Source organism: Aethalodelphis obliquidens, unplaced genomic scaffold (assembly GCF_003676395.1).
Source record: "Aethalodelphis obliquidens isolate GAN/ISIS:26980383/991018 unplaced genomic scaffold, ASM367639v1 scaffold10, whole genome shotgun sequence".
In the NCBI taxonomy this organism is placed as follows: Eukaryota; Metazoa; Chordata; class Mammalia; order Artiodactyla; family Delphinidae; genus Aethalodelphis; species Aethalodelphis obliquidens.
The window spans coordinates 13,649,340-13,665,737 of record NW_020837954.1 but is presented as its reverse complement, the minus strand read 5'-3'; the positions used below and the strand labels follow the sequence as shown (position 1 = coordinate 13,665,737).

The following is a 16,398-nucleotide window of genomic DNA, read 5'->3' as shown; positions in this document are numbered from 1 at the left end:
AAAGATGAGAAAGGTAAATCCTTATCTTCATAGTAGAAAGTCAATTAATAATAACTAAAAAGGAAATATCAAGAAATAGTATAAGCTTTTCATTTAGAAATATAGTATAGATACAGAATAAATTGCTGAGTTGAAAGTGATTTCTTTTCTGGAGCAGAAACCAGGAGAGGTAAGATGAGGATGCTGATTACAATGTTTTTATTAAAACCCGTATGTAATCATTCATTTTCAAAAATATGTGCTTTATCAAAAATAAAAATTTGAAAAATAATAAAATTTTTGTTTGCTAAATGGGATTGAATATTTACAGGAAAATAGTATTTCACAGCAGTGTTTATAAGAGTGCAAAATTGCGAGCAACCTAAATATTTAACATTAAGGGAAGATTTAAGAAAATCATGATACATTTGTGGATTGCCATTATGTAATATATTAAGGTGATATTTATAGAATAAGTGTACTGGATAATACTTATGAAGTGCTAAGCAGGGAAAGCAGGATACTAAATTGTACCTGTGGTATTAATTCACTCAACAGATATTTATTCAATGGCTGCTATAGGTATTTTCAGGAGATACATCTATAGCTAGTTTCAGCTGGTACACAAAGGTATAGCTATACAAATTGTTAACATTTGGCATCTGTTATGATTGGTCATATTTGTGACTTATTGACTGTCAAGTATTTATAATACCATCAGTAGATACAGAGGTATATGAAGTAAACAAAAATCCCTGACCTCATGGAGCATTTATTCCCATCAGGAAAAGAGACAACAAATATAAGATGCAAGATGGCTTCAGGCAATCACTTATTTCCCATGTTTTTATTTTTTTTTCTATTTCCACTTTATTTTAGTGGCCTTTTCAGATTCCTTATCTTCTCAATAATGTTGTAAAATATTCTTAAAATAATAGCCTCCTTTTTTATTGTTCTTATCAGGAAAGTCACGATATCTGTTTTCTTACACTGCTGAAAATGTTAGACTTAGTAAAGGTTTTGGGGTAGAAAAGTGTCACCTGTGTTTTAGAATGACAGCTAATGGAAGTGTGACAACTGATTACAAAGGTGAGAAACTGAGGACAAAAATGTTAGTTAGGAGGGTACTATTACCATCTAGATCATGAACTTGACATAGGGTAGAGGTAGGATAATACAAAGGAGACAAATCACTGTCGCAGAATTGACAGGACTGGATGCTCTATCACTTTGTAGTAGGTGAAAGTTTGAAAGGATATGAAGATTATGTCAATGATATTAGCCTACATGTCTAGGAGTATGGTAGTGCCATTAATTAATAGATGTTAACTGATCAATTTGGAAGTAAATAGAAAACTGCTAAGAATAATTTAAATTATAGGGCATTATGTCACCAGAAAAATGTCGGGGTATAGTTGCTTGAAGTTCTCAAAGTGGCTCACTGGCTAAAGGGCTCAATGATGTTAAAGGCCAGCTTCTGCTTCTCTTGGTGTTTGCTTCATAGCTATAAAATTGCTGCTGCTGTTCCAGGCAGCAAGTAAGTGTTCAAAGTAATAAGAAGGGAAGAAACAGTGCCTGCTGCACCTGTCATGTCACGAAAACAAAAACCTATCCAGAGACACTCTTCCTTCTTCTCCCACCCCTGCTGCAGAATTCCTCTTATGTCTCATTGGCAAAAAAAAAGGCTCAGAAAGTGTTTAACTTTTCCAGCTTCTATAAAGCTGTAAAGGCAAACAAAGGAGACTATAACTAAGAATAAATGTTAAGTTATACAGTCAATAGTGTTTCGCTCAGGTCCTGACTTCCTCCTAGGTTGAAGAGAGGGCTTAGGAAGTCGAAATAGGGATTTGTTTTTAAGTTTATTGAGGTTAAGGAGTCACTAAGATATCCAAGTGGAAGGGCAGACAAAGCATCTGTTAGGATACAAATGATAGATGATATCACAGAACGGATAAAATTAGAAGAGACAACCCTGCAATAAACAAAACACCAAATGCTGGCAAGAATACGGAGTAACAGAAACTTGTCATTCATTACTGGTGGGAATGCAAAATGGCATAGCCATTTTGGAAGACAGTTTGGTGGTTCCTTACCAGACTAAACATACTCTTACCATACGATTCAGCAATCATAGTTCTTGGTATTTACCCCAGTGAGTTGAAAAACTTATGTCCACAGAAAAACCTGCATGTGGATGCTTACAGCAGCTTTACTCATAATTGCCAAAATTTGGAAGCAACCAAGAGGTCCTTCATTAGGGGGGTGAATAAATAAACTGTGGTACATTCAGACAATACTAAAAAGAGTGAAGTATAAAGCCATCAGAAGATATGGATGAACTTTAAATGCATATTACTAAGTGAAAGAAACCAATCTGAAAAGAACTACTACATGACATTCTGGAAAAGACAAAACTATGGACACAGTAAAAAGATCAATGGCTGGTACATGTTGGGGGGAAGGAGGGATATAAATAGGTGGAACACAAAGGATTTTTAGAGTGAAACTCTTCTGTATGATACTATAATGGTACATACTTGTCATTTATATTTCTCAAAACCCACAGAATATACAACACTAAGAGTGAACCCTAATGTAAACTATGGACTTTGGGTTACACTGATGTAGGTTCATGTATTGTAACAAATGTACAACTCTTGCACCGGATGCTAAAGGCATGTGGATGTATGGGGCATGGAATATGAGGGAGCTCTGTAGTTTGCTCGATTTTGCCGTGAAGCTAAAACTGCTCTAACATAATAAAGTTTGGGGTTTTTTCCAGAAAGAAAAATTAAGGGAATAATCACATAACCCAGGGGAACATTTATACCTTAGGAATTGGTAGAAAACGAGGCACCAGCTAAAGAATAACAATCAAAGAAAAGAAAAATGATGAGGATATAGAAATAAAGAACTACAAGGAAGAATTTCATGAAGGCAGGGGCCAACAAGATTGAAATGTGTTCCTCTTAGGCTGACTGGGTTATTGAGAAGGACATGAAATGATAAGTTTTACAGGTTTAACCACCAGAGGTCACCTATAATTTAAGAAAGCATGTCTTTCAATGGAATTACAGTGTTGAAGGCCAATTGTAGGAGGTTAAAAATGTGTGATAAGGAAGGTAAATAAATAAAATAAAAGAGGAAAGAAAGGCACTTTATATGACATTTCTTATTAAATCTAATGCCTGCATATTTATGGTTAATCTAAATTTACTTTAAAATCATTAAATGTTCAAAATTGTGTTCACCAAGAAACAAATTTCTTAATATAAGTGGATAAAATTTATTTTAAAAGAGAAAATAATCTATCTTTTAATTTAAGTAACTCTCAGGGTATAGATTAGTATCAGTATAAATTCAGCCCCTCATCCTATACGTACCACTGTGTTCTACTTATTATTAGAGAAAATTGCAAATATTATAAAAGTAGGGAAAGTGTCATGCTAGCAGATTTATCTAGTATATATTCCATGCTACTTCAAAAATAATGCATATAACTGATCACCAAAAGTCTAATTTTATGCTCTTTCATAAAAATTAATTTAGAAAGAATTTCCTGGTTATTAGAATAAACAAAGACATTATTATTCAAATAGCACTAGATTACTAAAAAGTATATCCACGTATGATAATCATGTATCTGCAATAGTCATCACTTTGGAAAGTTCTATGCAATGTATGACCATTAGCTTAGATTTTTTTTTTTTTTTTTGCGGTACGTGGGTCTCTCACTGCTGTGGCCTCTCCCGCTGCGGAGCACAGGCTCTGGACGCGCAGGCCCAGCGGCCACGGCTCACGGGCCCGGCCGCTCCGCGGCATGTGGGATGCTCCCAGACTGGGGCACGAACCCGTGTCCCCTGCATCAGCAGGCGCACTCCCAACCACTGCGCCACCAGAGAAGCCCAAATTTTTTTCCATACCTATACCTAGGACTGTTTCCTTTAGGAATTATAGCATAATACAATGAAATAAAACGTAAAATTTTCAGCTCTCATCCTATTCAAATTTATTTATTTATTTATATTACTTTTATTACTGATGCTAATAATAGTACTACTTATGTTAACCTCCAGGTTTCTTTTGGTCTACAGTTTGCCTTCTAATTTTAATAATCTCTTAGGAATATGCATCTTTTTCTCTTCATAAATAGCAGCTGCCACTTAATTCAAGTTAACGTAAATACACAACCAAAAATGCCAGAATAAAGACTATGCAATTATTACATAACTTAACCTAGAATTTTCATTTTAGGTTCTATTTTAAATAGTAATAGCCATAACATATAAAGCACATAATATCTGTCCCCTAATGCTGGTAATAAATTAGCACTCATAATGGAAGCTGTCTTTAAAAGATTATGTTACCTTTGATTTGCAAATATACATCTAAATAATTATATACTTAATTTTACTCATACAATAGTAAATTCCTCAGGGTAACTGAAAAATAATCACAGCAATTCTTTTCTTTCCCATTTATTGTTCTGGTCTATATATAAATTCAAGAGAAATAAAGAGAAAGTGCATTAAAGAATAATAGCAAAGTTATTACACACCCACCACTGAGAATTTCAAAATGAAGCTAAATACATTTTGTAGAAAAATCTGACTTCAACCGTATCTCATACTTTGTAAACAGGTTAAAATTACTTCCACATCAAAATGTCACCATTTTTCTCAACATTGGTAGATGATTCTGGCTTAATGACTTACCCTGCTAATGACATATTTTTTTCATAATCTGCAGCAAAAAATGAATTTAAGACAACAAAGTACAATACAATCCTCTTGATAGCACACCTTTTTTTAACTGTACAATAACAACAATGATGAATCTTTTATGTTTCCTGTGGATATGTTATGTTTTATTTTTAACCCATTAATGAGAGCATAAGCACCTTGAGGGCAGGGACCCCTACTATGTCACAGGCACTATGCTAGGAACTGGGGCAAAGACAAAAAAAGAGAATGAAAAGTATCTTAAGAAGAAAAGATAATTAGTAGAATTGAAATAATGTCCTTTTTCATAATTACAGGATCTATATTAAAATGAAACAGAACTTTTGTCATGATATGTACTCTTTACTTGTTACAAGTTCTAGTAGAATATATTTTCTTCCTCTTTTTTTGATGTAAGTAACATTTTAAGTACTCTTTCAATTCCCAAACATATTCACATACCTTTCAAGGAGTGTCAGTTCTGTGCGTTACTAATATTACAAGTCATTTAGAAAACTATTGTAATAAATATTGATGCAAAGAAAAAGCCCATTATTTAATTTCTTTTCTTTCAGGGTGGCCACTTTTTATTAACTACAGAAGGTAACAACATATTTTGAAATCAGAAACAGAATGAACATAAACCTAAAGTTATTATTATACCACCACTTGAAATTCAGAAAATATGTTGTTTTCATGTACACATACACGAGATAAAATAATACCATAACAGAAGGGTGCTGTATCTGTGTTTAAAGAACGGGTTGTTGGCAAACACCACAGCTCACTTCTGCTGAAATGTACACAACTGATATATGCAGCACAGAAAGCTGGCACCAGGGCTTACAACCTTAATTTGCCTGCAAGAAGGAATGGAGATTTACCTTCAGAGCACGTTCTTGATTGTTTTCAGCAGTCAGATGTCTCATGTTGTTTGCTGAAGTCTGGTTCTGCTCTTTCAGATGATGAAGCTCCTGCTCTAGCCGTTTGCACTGCCACAGGGGAAGAATCCCATTAAGTAAAGGAGTTATAGCATTTTTTTCACCAACCCACATGAATTAATGTAAATAATACCATTGTATTCTCTAAAAGACAGAGTATCCTTTGCAATAAGAATAGTAAGTTAAAAGTAATGTTGAATATGAACAAAATAATATTGTTTATAATACTCTGGCAAATTCAATTGCAATTTTCAGTTTGACTTTTATTAATCTAAATACTACCATATAAATTAGAAAAATACTTATTTCTTATACAATTAAGATCAAACTATATTTAAAATTATTTTCTTCATTAGCCAAATGGCTTTCACTATGTATCTGCTGGCTGAATAAAAGTATACTTCTAAAAATCACAATAGGTTCTAAATAAAGTACAATATGATATTTGTGATGACTTCTTATTAATTTTTTAAAATAAAAAAATATATGAGATTTTTCAGATTTTTTGAAATATATAAAGAAACAGTTGAGTAGAGAAAAAATAACAGCCAGAGTGCTACATGACTAGGAAACAACTAAGGAAACAAGTGTTTTTAATTCCTATTTTGACTAAACCTTACTTTTAAGTAAAACAAGGGATAACAAAGACGTGAAATGACATTTTGACCTACTGGTAATATATAAAAATGTAAGTAAAAAAGAAATTATAAACAAAAGCATAAATGGGCTAATAGAAGCATCTATGTTCAAAAAATCATTGAAATGTCATGCCACTTGAAAACAAAATCTTAATATAAATATATGAAACATTTTACACAATAATTGTACAGAATATAAACTGACATGCTGCATATCAGGACCATATGAAGATACAAGGGTTATTGGCAAAGGAATAAAGTACTAAATCTATCGTTCAGTAAAATATTAAAAAAACACTCCTTAATTTATCTATTTTTGAATTAGGATATTTAACAACCGATAAGTAAGTACACATACTGATTCAAGTCTAGACAAAGTTACTTCTACATTACCTGACAAATGGTTAACTGTCGTAATGAATTAAAAATCATTATTATGATACAAAATCAAGATGCAGTCATAATCCAAACTGGCATTTTTTAGTGCTCTAATGATGATTTCTGCCTCTGACCTCAATATTACTCTGCAATCTGTATCAGTATTTCCCAACTCTGAGTAATATACAAATTCTTTTAAAAGAAAACGTCTTATCAAACTCCCGATATTCACTTAAATTATATACGTAATGATGTTTACATACTAATGACATTTTTAAAAATTATGTGCCTAAAACCTTTGTGAGATGACATCATTTGGACTTTATTTGGAGGGGACACATGATTTACATATTTGTATTTGTCCCTTTTTAGTTTGTAACAATTAAAATACCTGGTCACAAATGCAATCAAAATACAAATGTGTTTAGTGAAGACACAAATCATGAGGCATGAAAACGAATAAGACATAGAAGCATTACAATCTACTAGACATATTCTCGATTAGAATAATCATCTACATTTTCAATTAATTTTAATACAAACGATTACATACTAAGTATTTAGAATGATTTAATACGACCTATAAGGTTACAAAGGTAGGGTAGATAATTTTGGCCGTGGGAGTAAAAAAATGTTTCATGGAGCAGATGACATCTGAGTTGGGCTTATTCTGGATACATAATTTTATAAGCTGAAAGAGGAGAAAGAGGAAGAATATAGGAGAGAAAGACTGAAGATAGAAATATCAGGGGTCAAGTGAGAAAGCATGGTCACGAGTTTTCTGACCACCTATTTCTTAGTGTTTCCAAGTAAATCAGAAATGATCCAAAGATAGAAACTTCTTTCTTTCTACATGATACACACAGAAAAATTCACTCACTCTTGCTCAAGAAATAAATGTTGAATTTATTTTCATTTCTTCATAAAGTCTAAATTTAACACTGACCTGGGAATCAAGCTGTGGCAAGCCAACAATAACTTTGAACTGAATAAAACCATACACAAATGCTCTTGTCAAATACACGTTTGTGACTTATACGTATTCCCGAAATTGCATATTCTGTGTAATTTTTCCTAGTTTGTTTTTTTAACCAAACTCTTTAACTTTGAAATTTATTTTGAATATTTATTTATTTGGCTGTGCTGTGTCTTAGTTGCAGCACGTGGGATCTTTAGTTGCAGCATGCAGGCTCTTAGTTGCAGCATGCATGTGGGATCTAGTTCCCTGACCAGGGATCAAAACCAGGCACCCTGCATTGGGAGCATGGAGTCTTAACTGCTGGACAACCAGGGAAGTCCCTGAAATTTATTCTGAAGCAAAGAGATAAAACTATTTTTTCATTACCAAGTGCTACACTATATTAACTATTGTCACATTATGATTTTACATAATATTTGTAAAGTAGATAAAGATCCTACCCTTTAATTTACATCTCAAATTTTCTTGACATTGTCACCAATTTAGTCTCTATACATCTTTATATTTAAAAATTTAATTGTCATTTAAATATAAAGAAAAGACAGGGAATAATACAACAGAAACTGTTGTCTGATCACTAGTATTTACTAAATGAAAAATAAATTTGCTATAATTCTTTCAGATTTTTAAAATATAAAACATTATAACTTTATCACAAATTTTTCCTTCACCCAATCTCATTGCCATCGTTTTCTCCAAGGAACCCCTATTTTGAAGTGCATTTTCATTCAACCAATATTTGTTAATAAGCACTTACTCTGTGCTAGGCATAATTATATAAGTGGTGGTGGATACAGCATTTAACAAAATAGATGAAAATCTCTGTCCCCATGGAACTCATATTCTAGATGGGAAAAGAGACAATAAAATAAATAAGTGAAATACATAATATGAATAGAAGGTGAAAATGTTACGGAGCAAAACAGATTAGAAACATGGAGTACAAAGAGTAGGTACAGAAATTTTTGTAACTTTAAATACGAGAAATTTTAAGTTGAGAAAACAATATTTGAATAAAGACACTAAGAAGACAAAGCAGTAAGTCTTCAGCTCTTTGGAAGCAGTGGTTCAAGCAAAAGGAACAATACGGGAAAGGCTCTGAAGTGGAAGCTTGTCTGGTATGCTTGAGTATTAACAGGGGGAAGAATAGCAGGAATGAAGTAAGCAAGGGAAGAATACTGGGAGATGAGGTGAGAAGAGCCATGAGATCTTACAGATAATGGCTTTTACTCTGAGTGGGAAAGCTGCTGGAGGGTTTGGAATAAAGGTTACTGAGTAGTCCAGGAGAGAGATGAGATGGCTCAGACTAGGATGGTAGTGAGCAGCAGTCCGACTTTGGATGTATTTTAGAAGATGCAACTCCCCAAATTCCCTTTACGTGGTGGTCATTCTTCTCTTCTTGTTTCTGACTTTAAAAGGAATGCTTCTATCATATAATCATTTAGATGAATTTTGTTAGATGTCACTGGTTACATCCGTTTGAACATGTGTATATGTGTAGGAAAAATAGATACCTTAATTTGGTTTACAAATATTTTATATATCAGATTGCTGGTATGTTCCTAAGTGAGACAGACCTGTATTTTTCCTTTTTTGTGCTATCCTTTCCAGTTTTGTTATCAAGGTTGGATTAGCCTCATAAAAAGTATTTTATTTTTGGAAACAGTTTATATACAATTATCTATTCTTATAAGAATTGGTAGAAGTCCCCTATCAAACCATCTTAGCTTTCCTTCTGGGTTCAAGTTCCTCTTTTCAGAGCACAGCTTTTAAAAGATCTCTCAGTGAGACATTCTGCCTAAAAATGTGATTATTTTGTTCTTGAGACACTCTTTACTGGATATAACAGTTATGACAAAAGTTGTATCTTCAGCACTTTGAAGATACTGTTCCATTGCAGTCTGGCATCTATTGTTGCTAATGTGAAGTCACTATTAGTCTGATAACCATTCTTTTATAGGTTTGTCTTTTCTCAATGGTTGCTTTAAAATCTTCTGTAGTTTAACTTTGGAGTTCTTCAATTCTACAATATGTCAACAGGTGGATTTATTTTAATCTTCTGGATACTTTCTAGGCTTCCCAAACCTGGAAAACTCACAGCTATTATATTTTGAAATGTTACCTAGTTCCCATTTTGAAACCCTTATAGGTCATATATTAGATTTACTCATATTCCTTTCATATCTTTATTTTTTAATTTATTTTTTTATATTTATTTTTGGCTGTGTTGGGTCTTCATTTCTGCGCACGGGCTTTCTCTAGTTGCGGTGAGCGGGGGCTACTCTTCGTTGTAGTACGCAGCCTTCTCATTGCGGTGGCTTCTCTTGTTGCAGAACACAGGCTCTAGTTGCGTGGACTTCAGTAGTTGTGGCTCGGGCTCTAGAGTGCAGGCTCAGTAGTCATGGCACACGGGCTTAGCTGCTCTGTGGCATGTGGGATCTTCCCGGACCAGGGCTCAAACCTGTGTCCCCTGCATTGGCAGGTGGATTCTTAACCACTGCGCCACCAGGGAAGTCCCTCCTTTCATATCTTTTAATCTCTATTTCATATTTTAAATCTCTCAGTATGTGTGTGAATTCTGAGCATCTATCATTAGTGAACTGAGATTCCTGATTCTATCTTCAGCTGTGTCTATCCCTTCCTCTGTTTACTTATCTTTTAATTTCAATGACTATAGTTTTCACTTCTAGATATTTCCTTGTATTTTTTCAATTCTGTCCATCTTTTTTTCACAGTGCTCTTTTTTACATGTATTACTTAATGATTTCTCTGTTTAAATACACATATTTTATACTCCTTCATATTTTCCTATTATCTCAAATTGTTAATGGTCTCTTTTAATTGTGTCTCACAGTGGACTGTTTTCTTATGTGGAGAATCCTGTTTTGGTAGAAGTTTTATATTAACCTGTGTGTGGAAGAATTGCCCAGGCTGGTTTTGCATTTGCTTCTTGTGGGGGTGACCCAAAGTTTTTATTCATCTAGGACAGGTTTTTGCTTTTTTAAAAATAAATTATTTATTTATTTTTGGCTGCATTTGGTCTTTGTTGCTGTGAGCGGGCACACACCCTAGTTGCAGCAAGTGGGGGCTACTCTTCGTTGCGGTGCGCAGGCTTCTCACTGCGGTGGCTTCTCTTATTGTGGAGCACGGGCTCTAGGTGAGCGGGCTTCAGCAGTTGTGGCTCGCAGGCTCAGTAGTTGTGGCTCGTGGGCTCTAGAGCGCAGGCTCAGTAGTTGTGGAGCATGGGCTTAGTTGCTTTGCAGCATGTGGGATCTTCCTGGACTGGGCTCGAACCCATGTCTCCTGCATTGGCAGGTGGGTTCTTAACCACCAAGGAAGTCCCTAGGACAGGTTTTTATGTTAATGTCTTAGTTTGTGAATCCTCACCATGATGGTTATTATATTTAGTGTCCAGCCCTTTGATTTCTCAGTATAATTGTCCCCCTTTGCTCAGTCATGACCAAAGACAAATTTCCTTGTCCCTTTCCTAAACCAGTAAGTTGTCTATTTTTCCTAGATTCCCTTATACTAAAGAGTTGTTCTTTATATGGTTCTGGATATACACGCAAGGGTCTCCATTCAGTTCCCACCTCAATTCCCATCATCATTCCTTTTAAGGGCAATAAAATCCAAGTTCCTAGCCCTTGGGATCTATATCTGGTCTTATATTCCTAGTTAACTGATATGTTTGTAACTCTTTAGGTTTCCTTTTTTGTTTTTGGCTTCCTCTTCATTTTTAATCTTCACAGATTTTCTCTTTCATTCCTTCTGAAAAGATCGGGGGGAGGGTACTCGCAGGCCAATTTTTATATGAAATACTGTAACCAAAGAGATAAATATAGCTTAATAAATCTATTTTTGTGATGAGGACATTTATCTACATTGCATAGTTGGGCTCAGTTTCCATGGCCATGCGGTACAAGAGGGACAGAAGATAAGGCCCAGGGACCACTCAACGTGGCAAACTGTCCCAAAGTGCCACACTTTGAGGTGTTAAATGATTTTCCATAATTTAATGAATGAAAAGAAACAAGACAAATGCTATGGAAGAAGAATGTCCCTAAATTAAGTAATATATAATTTATTCTATAGTTTCAGACAGCTTCGTTTTAAACTGACACAATTAATAGTAACACAGTATCTTCTGTGTTCATATTCTGCCAAACATTAATGTTCTTGAAAGTTCTAATGTGTGAATTAAGACCTAGGAGGTTTTATTTTTTGTACTTAAAAATTTTTAATACTCAAATTGAACTTAAGTAAATGCTACCTGTATATTGTCAGTGTCCTTGAGAACTAGGATTCTCACCATAAGAGACAAAACATACAGATAAAAAGTTAACTAAAAACACTTTAGTTCAGAACTTGAGTTGGAAGTATAAATATGAAGATACAAAGTTTTGCCTTTAAAAACTGTGTGTGTGTGTGTGTTGTTTGTCCATTGAAAAAGGCTAGAAACAATAGGAGACCCAGTAGCAATGAGTACTCCTAGCACCTACACTGTGGGTTCCAAGTACGATTTCTTACTAAAAATAAAGAACTTCATGGATATATTGTTGACTCCAAGACTAGGACAAGAAATGTACAATGTGATCCAAGAACATATGTTCTTGGTGGAAGTTTTGTATTAACTATCAAAACTAAGGAAGTACCAAAGAAACTCAGAGAGGACTCATGAACTAAACTGAAAATCTCCCCCACTAGCTAAAGACAAGACAATCTAAGCATCAGATTAATATACTAAGAGATCTAGGCACTGAGATCTGTTAACAACATAGTTTTTTCACAAACCGACATATGTTTCCAGATGAAACAACACAAACCACATGTAAAATAGTCTTGCTAATACAAACTAATCTAAATCTGATCAAGCCTCTAGATCAAATCACCATACTTACAAAAGACAGAAGAGAGGAACATGTTAAATGATACTACAGAGATGCAATGAATAAACTGGGAAATGCTACAATTGACATACTTTGTTTAAAAAAATAAATTCCAAGGGAAAAAAGAGACAGAAGGGAATCTATAAATTTTAAAAAGGCTTAAGAGTCAATTCAATCATTTGCAATGTGTGATTCCTATTTAGATACAGATTCAAAACAAAGAGAAAACGTTAGGATATTTATGAGATCATTGGAATTTGAAAACTAATTGGATATTTCACAATATTAAAGAACTGTTTGTTAATATTTTTGGTATGATAATGGTACTGTAGTTATGTTTTAAACAACTGTCCACATCTTTAAGAGATACACAATAGAAGTTATAGATAAAAAAGACATTATGTCTGGGATTCCCTGAAAGATAATAATAAGGAGGAGTAAATGAGTGGGGCATATAGATAAAAAAGATGGACAGTTGTTGTAGTAGGGTGAAAACATCACATAGGTTCATGATTCTGTGCTCTGTAAGATCACTAATAAGAAGAAAAGAATTAAATTTGCCTCTGCAAACAAACAAAAGTAATTCTACAATATGAGTGAGCTAAACACATAAAATATATAAAAATTTAATGGAAAATTTTTATTAAAGGATTTGACCCATATTTACTATAAGATCTGTTTTCATTAGTAATTTCCTTTTACTCATTATTGTGAATTCTGAAGAATTGTATCAAGCAGAAAATATAGTTATGATTCTGTTTTATTTTATGTTTACTTCCTGAAAGATTAACATGCCTTAAGTTTTTAACAAGAGGGAATTCCCTGGTAGTCCAGTGGTTAGGACTCTGCACTTTCACTGCCGAGGGCCTGGGTTCAAACCCTGGTTGGGGAATTAAGATCCCACAAGCCACACAGGGTGGCAAAAAAAAAAAAAGTTTTAACAAAAAGTTCTCTCTAATATTGTCTAGGTTTTTAACAGCTGCTGTTTCTCCTCCTGTACAATCTCCTTTCAGTCACAAATCATGTTGATTGCGTTACAATCAAACATCTTCCCACTTGGATGCTATACAACTCTTTCCTTTGCAGACAAAAAATAATACCAGACTCTTCCAGTCAAAACAGAAACTAAACTTTGGTGTCAATGTAAATTATGTACTTTGAACTGCAGACATTTGGAAGCACTTAGGATTATATAAGTTTTTTTCCTTTTCGTTTAGAAGAATTTTAAAAAATCACTTGATTTTAGATTTAAAAATAATAAATAGAATGTTTTTCTCACATTACAATAACTTGGAATAAAGAGTTTCCAAATTCAAAACGGTAACTTGTTTCTTCAAAGCCCTGGCAAAATATCAACAACTTGGTTAAATGAATAATTTATACAATACTGAAGTCTAAAAAAACCAAAGATTAAAAAAGAAAAACAATAATTATATGAATGAGTCTCTGAAAACACATATGCTACAGCTGATACACACATGTGTGAGTGTGCGTGCACATGTACACACAGACAAAACATAGATTATTTAGTAAACACTCATCGAGCATGCACTAGGCAATATTATACCACCACTTACCAGGCAACATGCCAGAAAATAAAACGTTTCTACATATTTATATATATGATATCTTAATTATATTTACATATACCATTTCGAAAATACCACATGAAAGTAAATAACTAAGAATTTAATAACAAATATAGTAATTAATATATTTTTTTTTTTTTTTTGTAGTACGCGGGCCTCTCACTGTTGTGGCCTCTCCCGTTGCGGAGCACAGGCTCTGGACGCGCAGGCTCAGCGGCCATGGCTCACGGGCCCAGCTGCTCCATGGCATGCGGGATTTTCCCGGACCGGGGCACAAACCCATGTCCCCTGCATCGGCAGGCGGACTCTCAACCACTACGCCACCAGGGAAGCCCTAATATTCATTTTAAACAATTAAATTGTTCAAAAAAGATTAAAGAAACATTTTAAATCACATAGTAAAAGTATTATTAGTAAACATGACAATTATTTTAAAAGGTGTCAGCATGTATGTACTTGTTTAGTATGCTATGCTATTAAAATACTATTTTTGTAATACTGTTTAAGATTATTACATTAGTATTCATAAAAAAGCTATTCATTTAAAAAATCATGGTTTACATCTCTGTTTCAAAATAAAGGTTAACAAATATGATTAATGATAGTCAATCGACTCTCAGTGAGAAATTAGTATGTGCCACGCCCTGTTCTAAGAACTTTACATGTATTAAATCACTCAATCTTCATGTGGACCCTATGAATTAGATATTGGCCTGTTTGGTAGAGAAGGAAGCAGAAGCAGAGAGTAATACATACCTTCTTTAAAGTCATGCAACTAATAAGTAGGATTCAAATTCAGGCAGAATCATTGTTTATCAACAACATTTATAAGGAACACACATAGGAAAATAGTAAAAGCAATGGAAATAGCTAGAACTACAGAAAAAGTTGATGATGACATTTTAAAATTTGAACTTCGAGCATTTAGAGATACAGTTAATTTTTAAAGTAGTACATAAATCTGATATAACGAAGTACACAACATAGATCAGAGTGGAATATGAACTAGCCAGTACACAGGATTACTACATTTAAGTCAGTTCATTCAGACCTAATCAAGTCTAAGCTAAATTAATAAAATCCACCTTGGCAATTACTTCTCACCTTTTAACTGCACATTCTATGGCTAACATAGTATCTGAAATCATAATGTTCTTTTTAGGACTATAAAACAAAAAATTGCTATTATTTTATTAATGTTAGAAGTATTTTCTTTGAAATGAAGGCCTTTATAAAAGCTACATACATATATATGTATACATAAATATACACACACACATTTTTACACCTATATTAGTATGTTAACAAATATACTTATGTATGCGTATACAAAACCACACATATATTTATACATAATTATACATATACATTTATATGTATATTTATGTATGCATATGCAAATAGACCTGATATCATCAGGTCTTCACATGAAAATGTCCAAAATATACATTTTTCCTTCATATAAACTGTAAACTCCAAGAAGGTAGAGCCCACAGCAAGGTACCTAAAACACAGGTGATATTAAATATGTATTTATTACATTAATGTATTCCCTGCTTATAAATGGCATTTACCCAATCATCCTTGCTAAACTTGAAAATCATTTTAAGCTTCCTCCTATCTTTATCCTAAAGTTGGAGTCAGTCCTATTCCTTCAACATGCTTTATTCTCTATCCCCTATGTCATACCTTTCATTCAGCCTCTAAGTTTCTCATTAACTGGCAAGTGTCATGGCTTCAGTCTGAAGCCCTTACAAACTATCCTCTATTTTGGTAGTTCTCAAAGCTGGCTGCAAAACAATATAATCAGGGGAATTTTAAAAAAGAATGTGTATGTGTATGTGTATGCACACGTGTTTTCAGGTTGCATCTCAGAGCGAATAAATACTCCAAAAAGCTATTTCTAAAATACAATTCTGATCACACTAACTCTTATCTACCCTATCTTGATATACTTTATTAGTTTTCTCACTGCTTACAGAGTTAAGTTTTGGAGAATGACAGTGGCGTTTCGTGAGCCAGACCCATTTCATATTTTCTCATTCCTCCTTAATTATACACTTGCTCTAGTTCAGACATGATAAATTATCCATAGTCCCCAAAATATGACTATGCCTTTCAACTTTCAACTTTCATGCCTTTGCACAAGTTTTTATATATATATATATATGACTTATCCACACATCACCAGACCCCATCTTTCCACTGGGAAGCCCTCCTGAGGAATACCATTCCCTCCTTGCTTCTATGGACTCACTGCCCTTCCTTTATGTTCTCATCTGCAACC

At 33.8% G+C, this 16,398-nt stretch overlaps 1 protein-coding gene across 3 annotated transcripts in view; it reads right to left on the bottom strand.

Annotated features, from left to right (window-relative positions):
• MIPOL1 (mirror-image polydactyly 1) overlaps positions 1 to 16,398 on the bottom strand; it is a 304,827-nt gene that overhangs the window by 153,357 nt on the left and 135,072 nt on the right. For all 3 annotated transcript variants that reach the window (XM_027111099.1, XM_027111097.1, XM_027111098.1), the window contains exon 10: positions 5,585 to 5,692. In XM_027111099.1, coding sequence (XP_026966900.1) covers positions 5,585 to 5,692 — 108 coding nt within the window. The remainder of the gene's footprint in view (positions 1 to 5,584; positions 5,693 to 16,398) is intronic.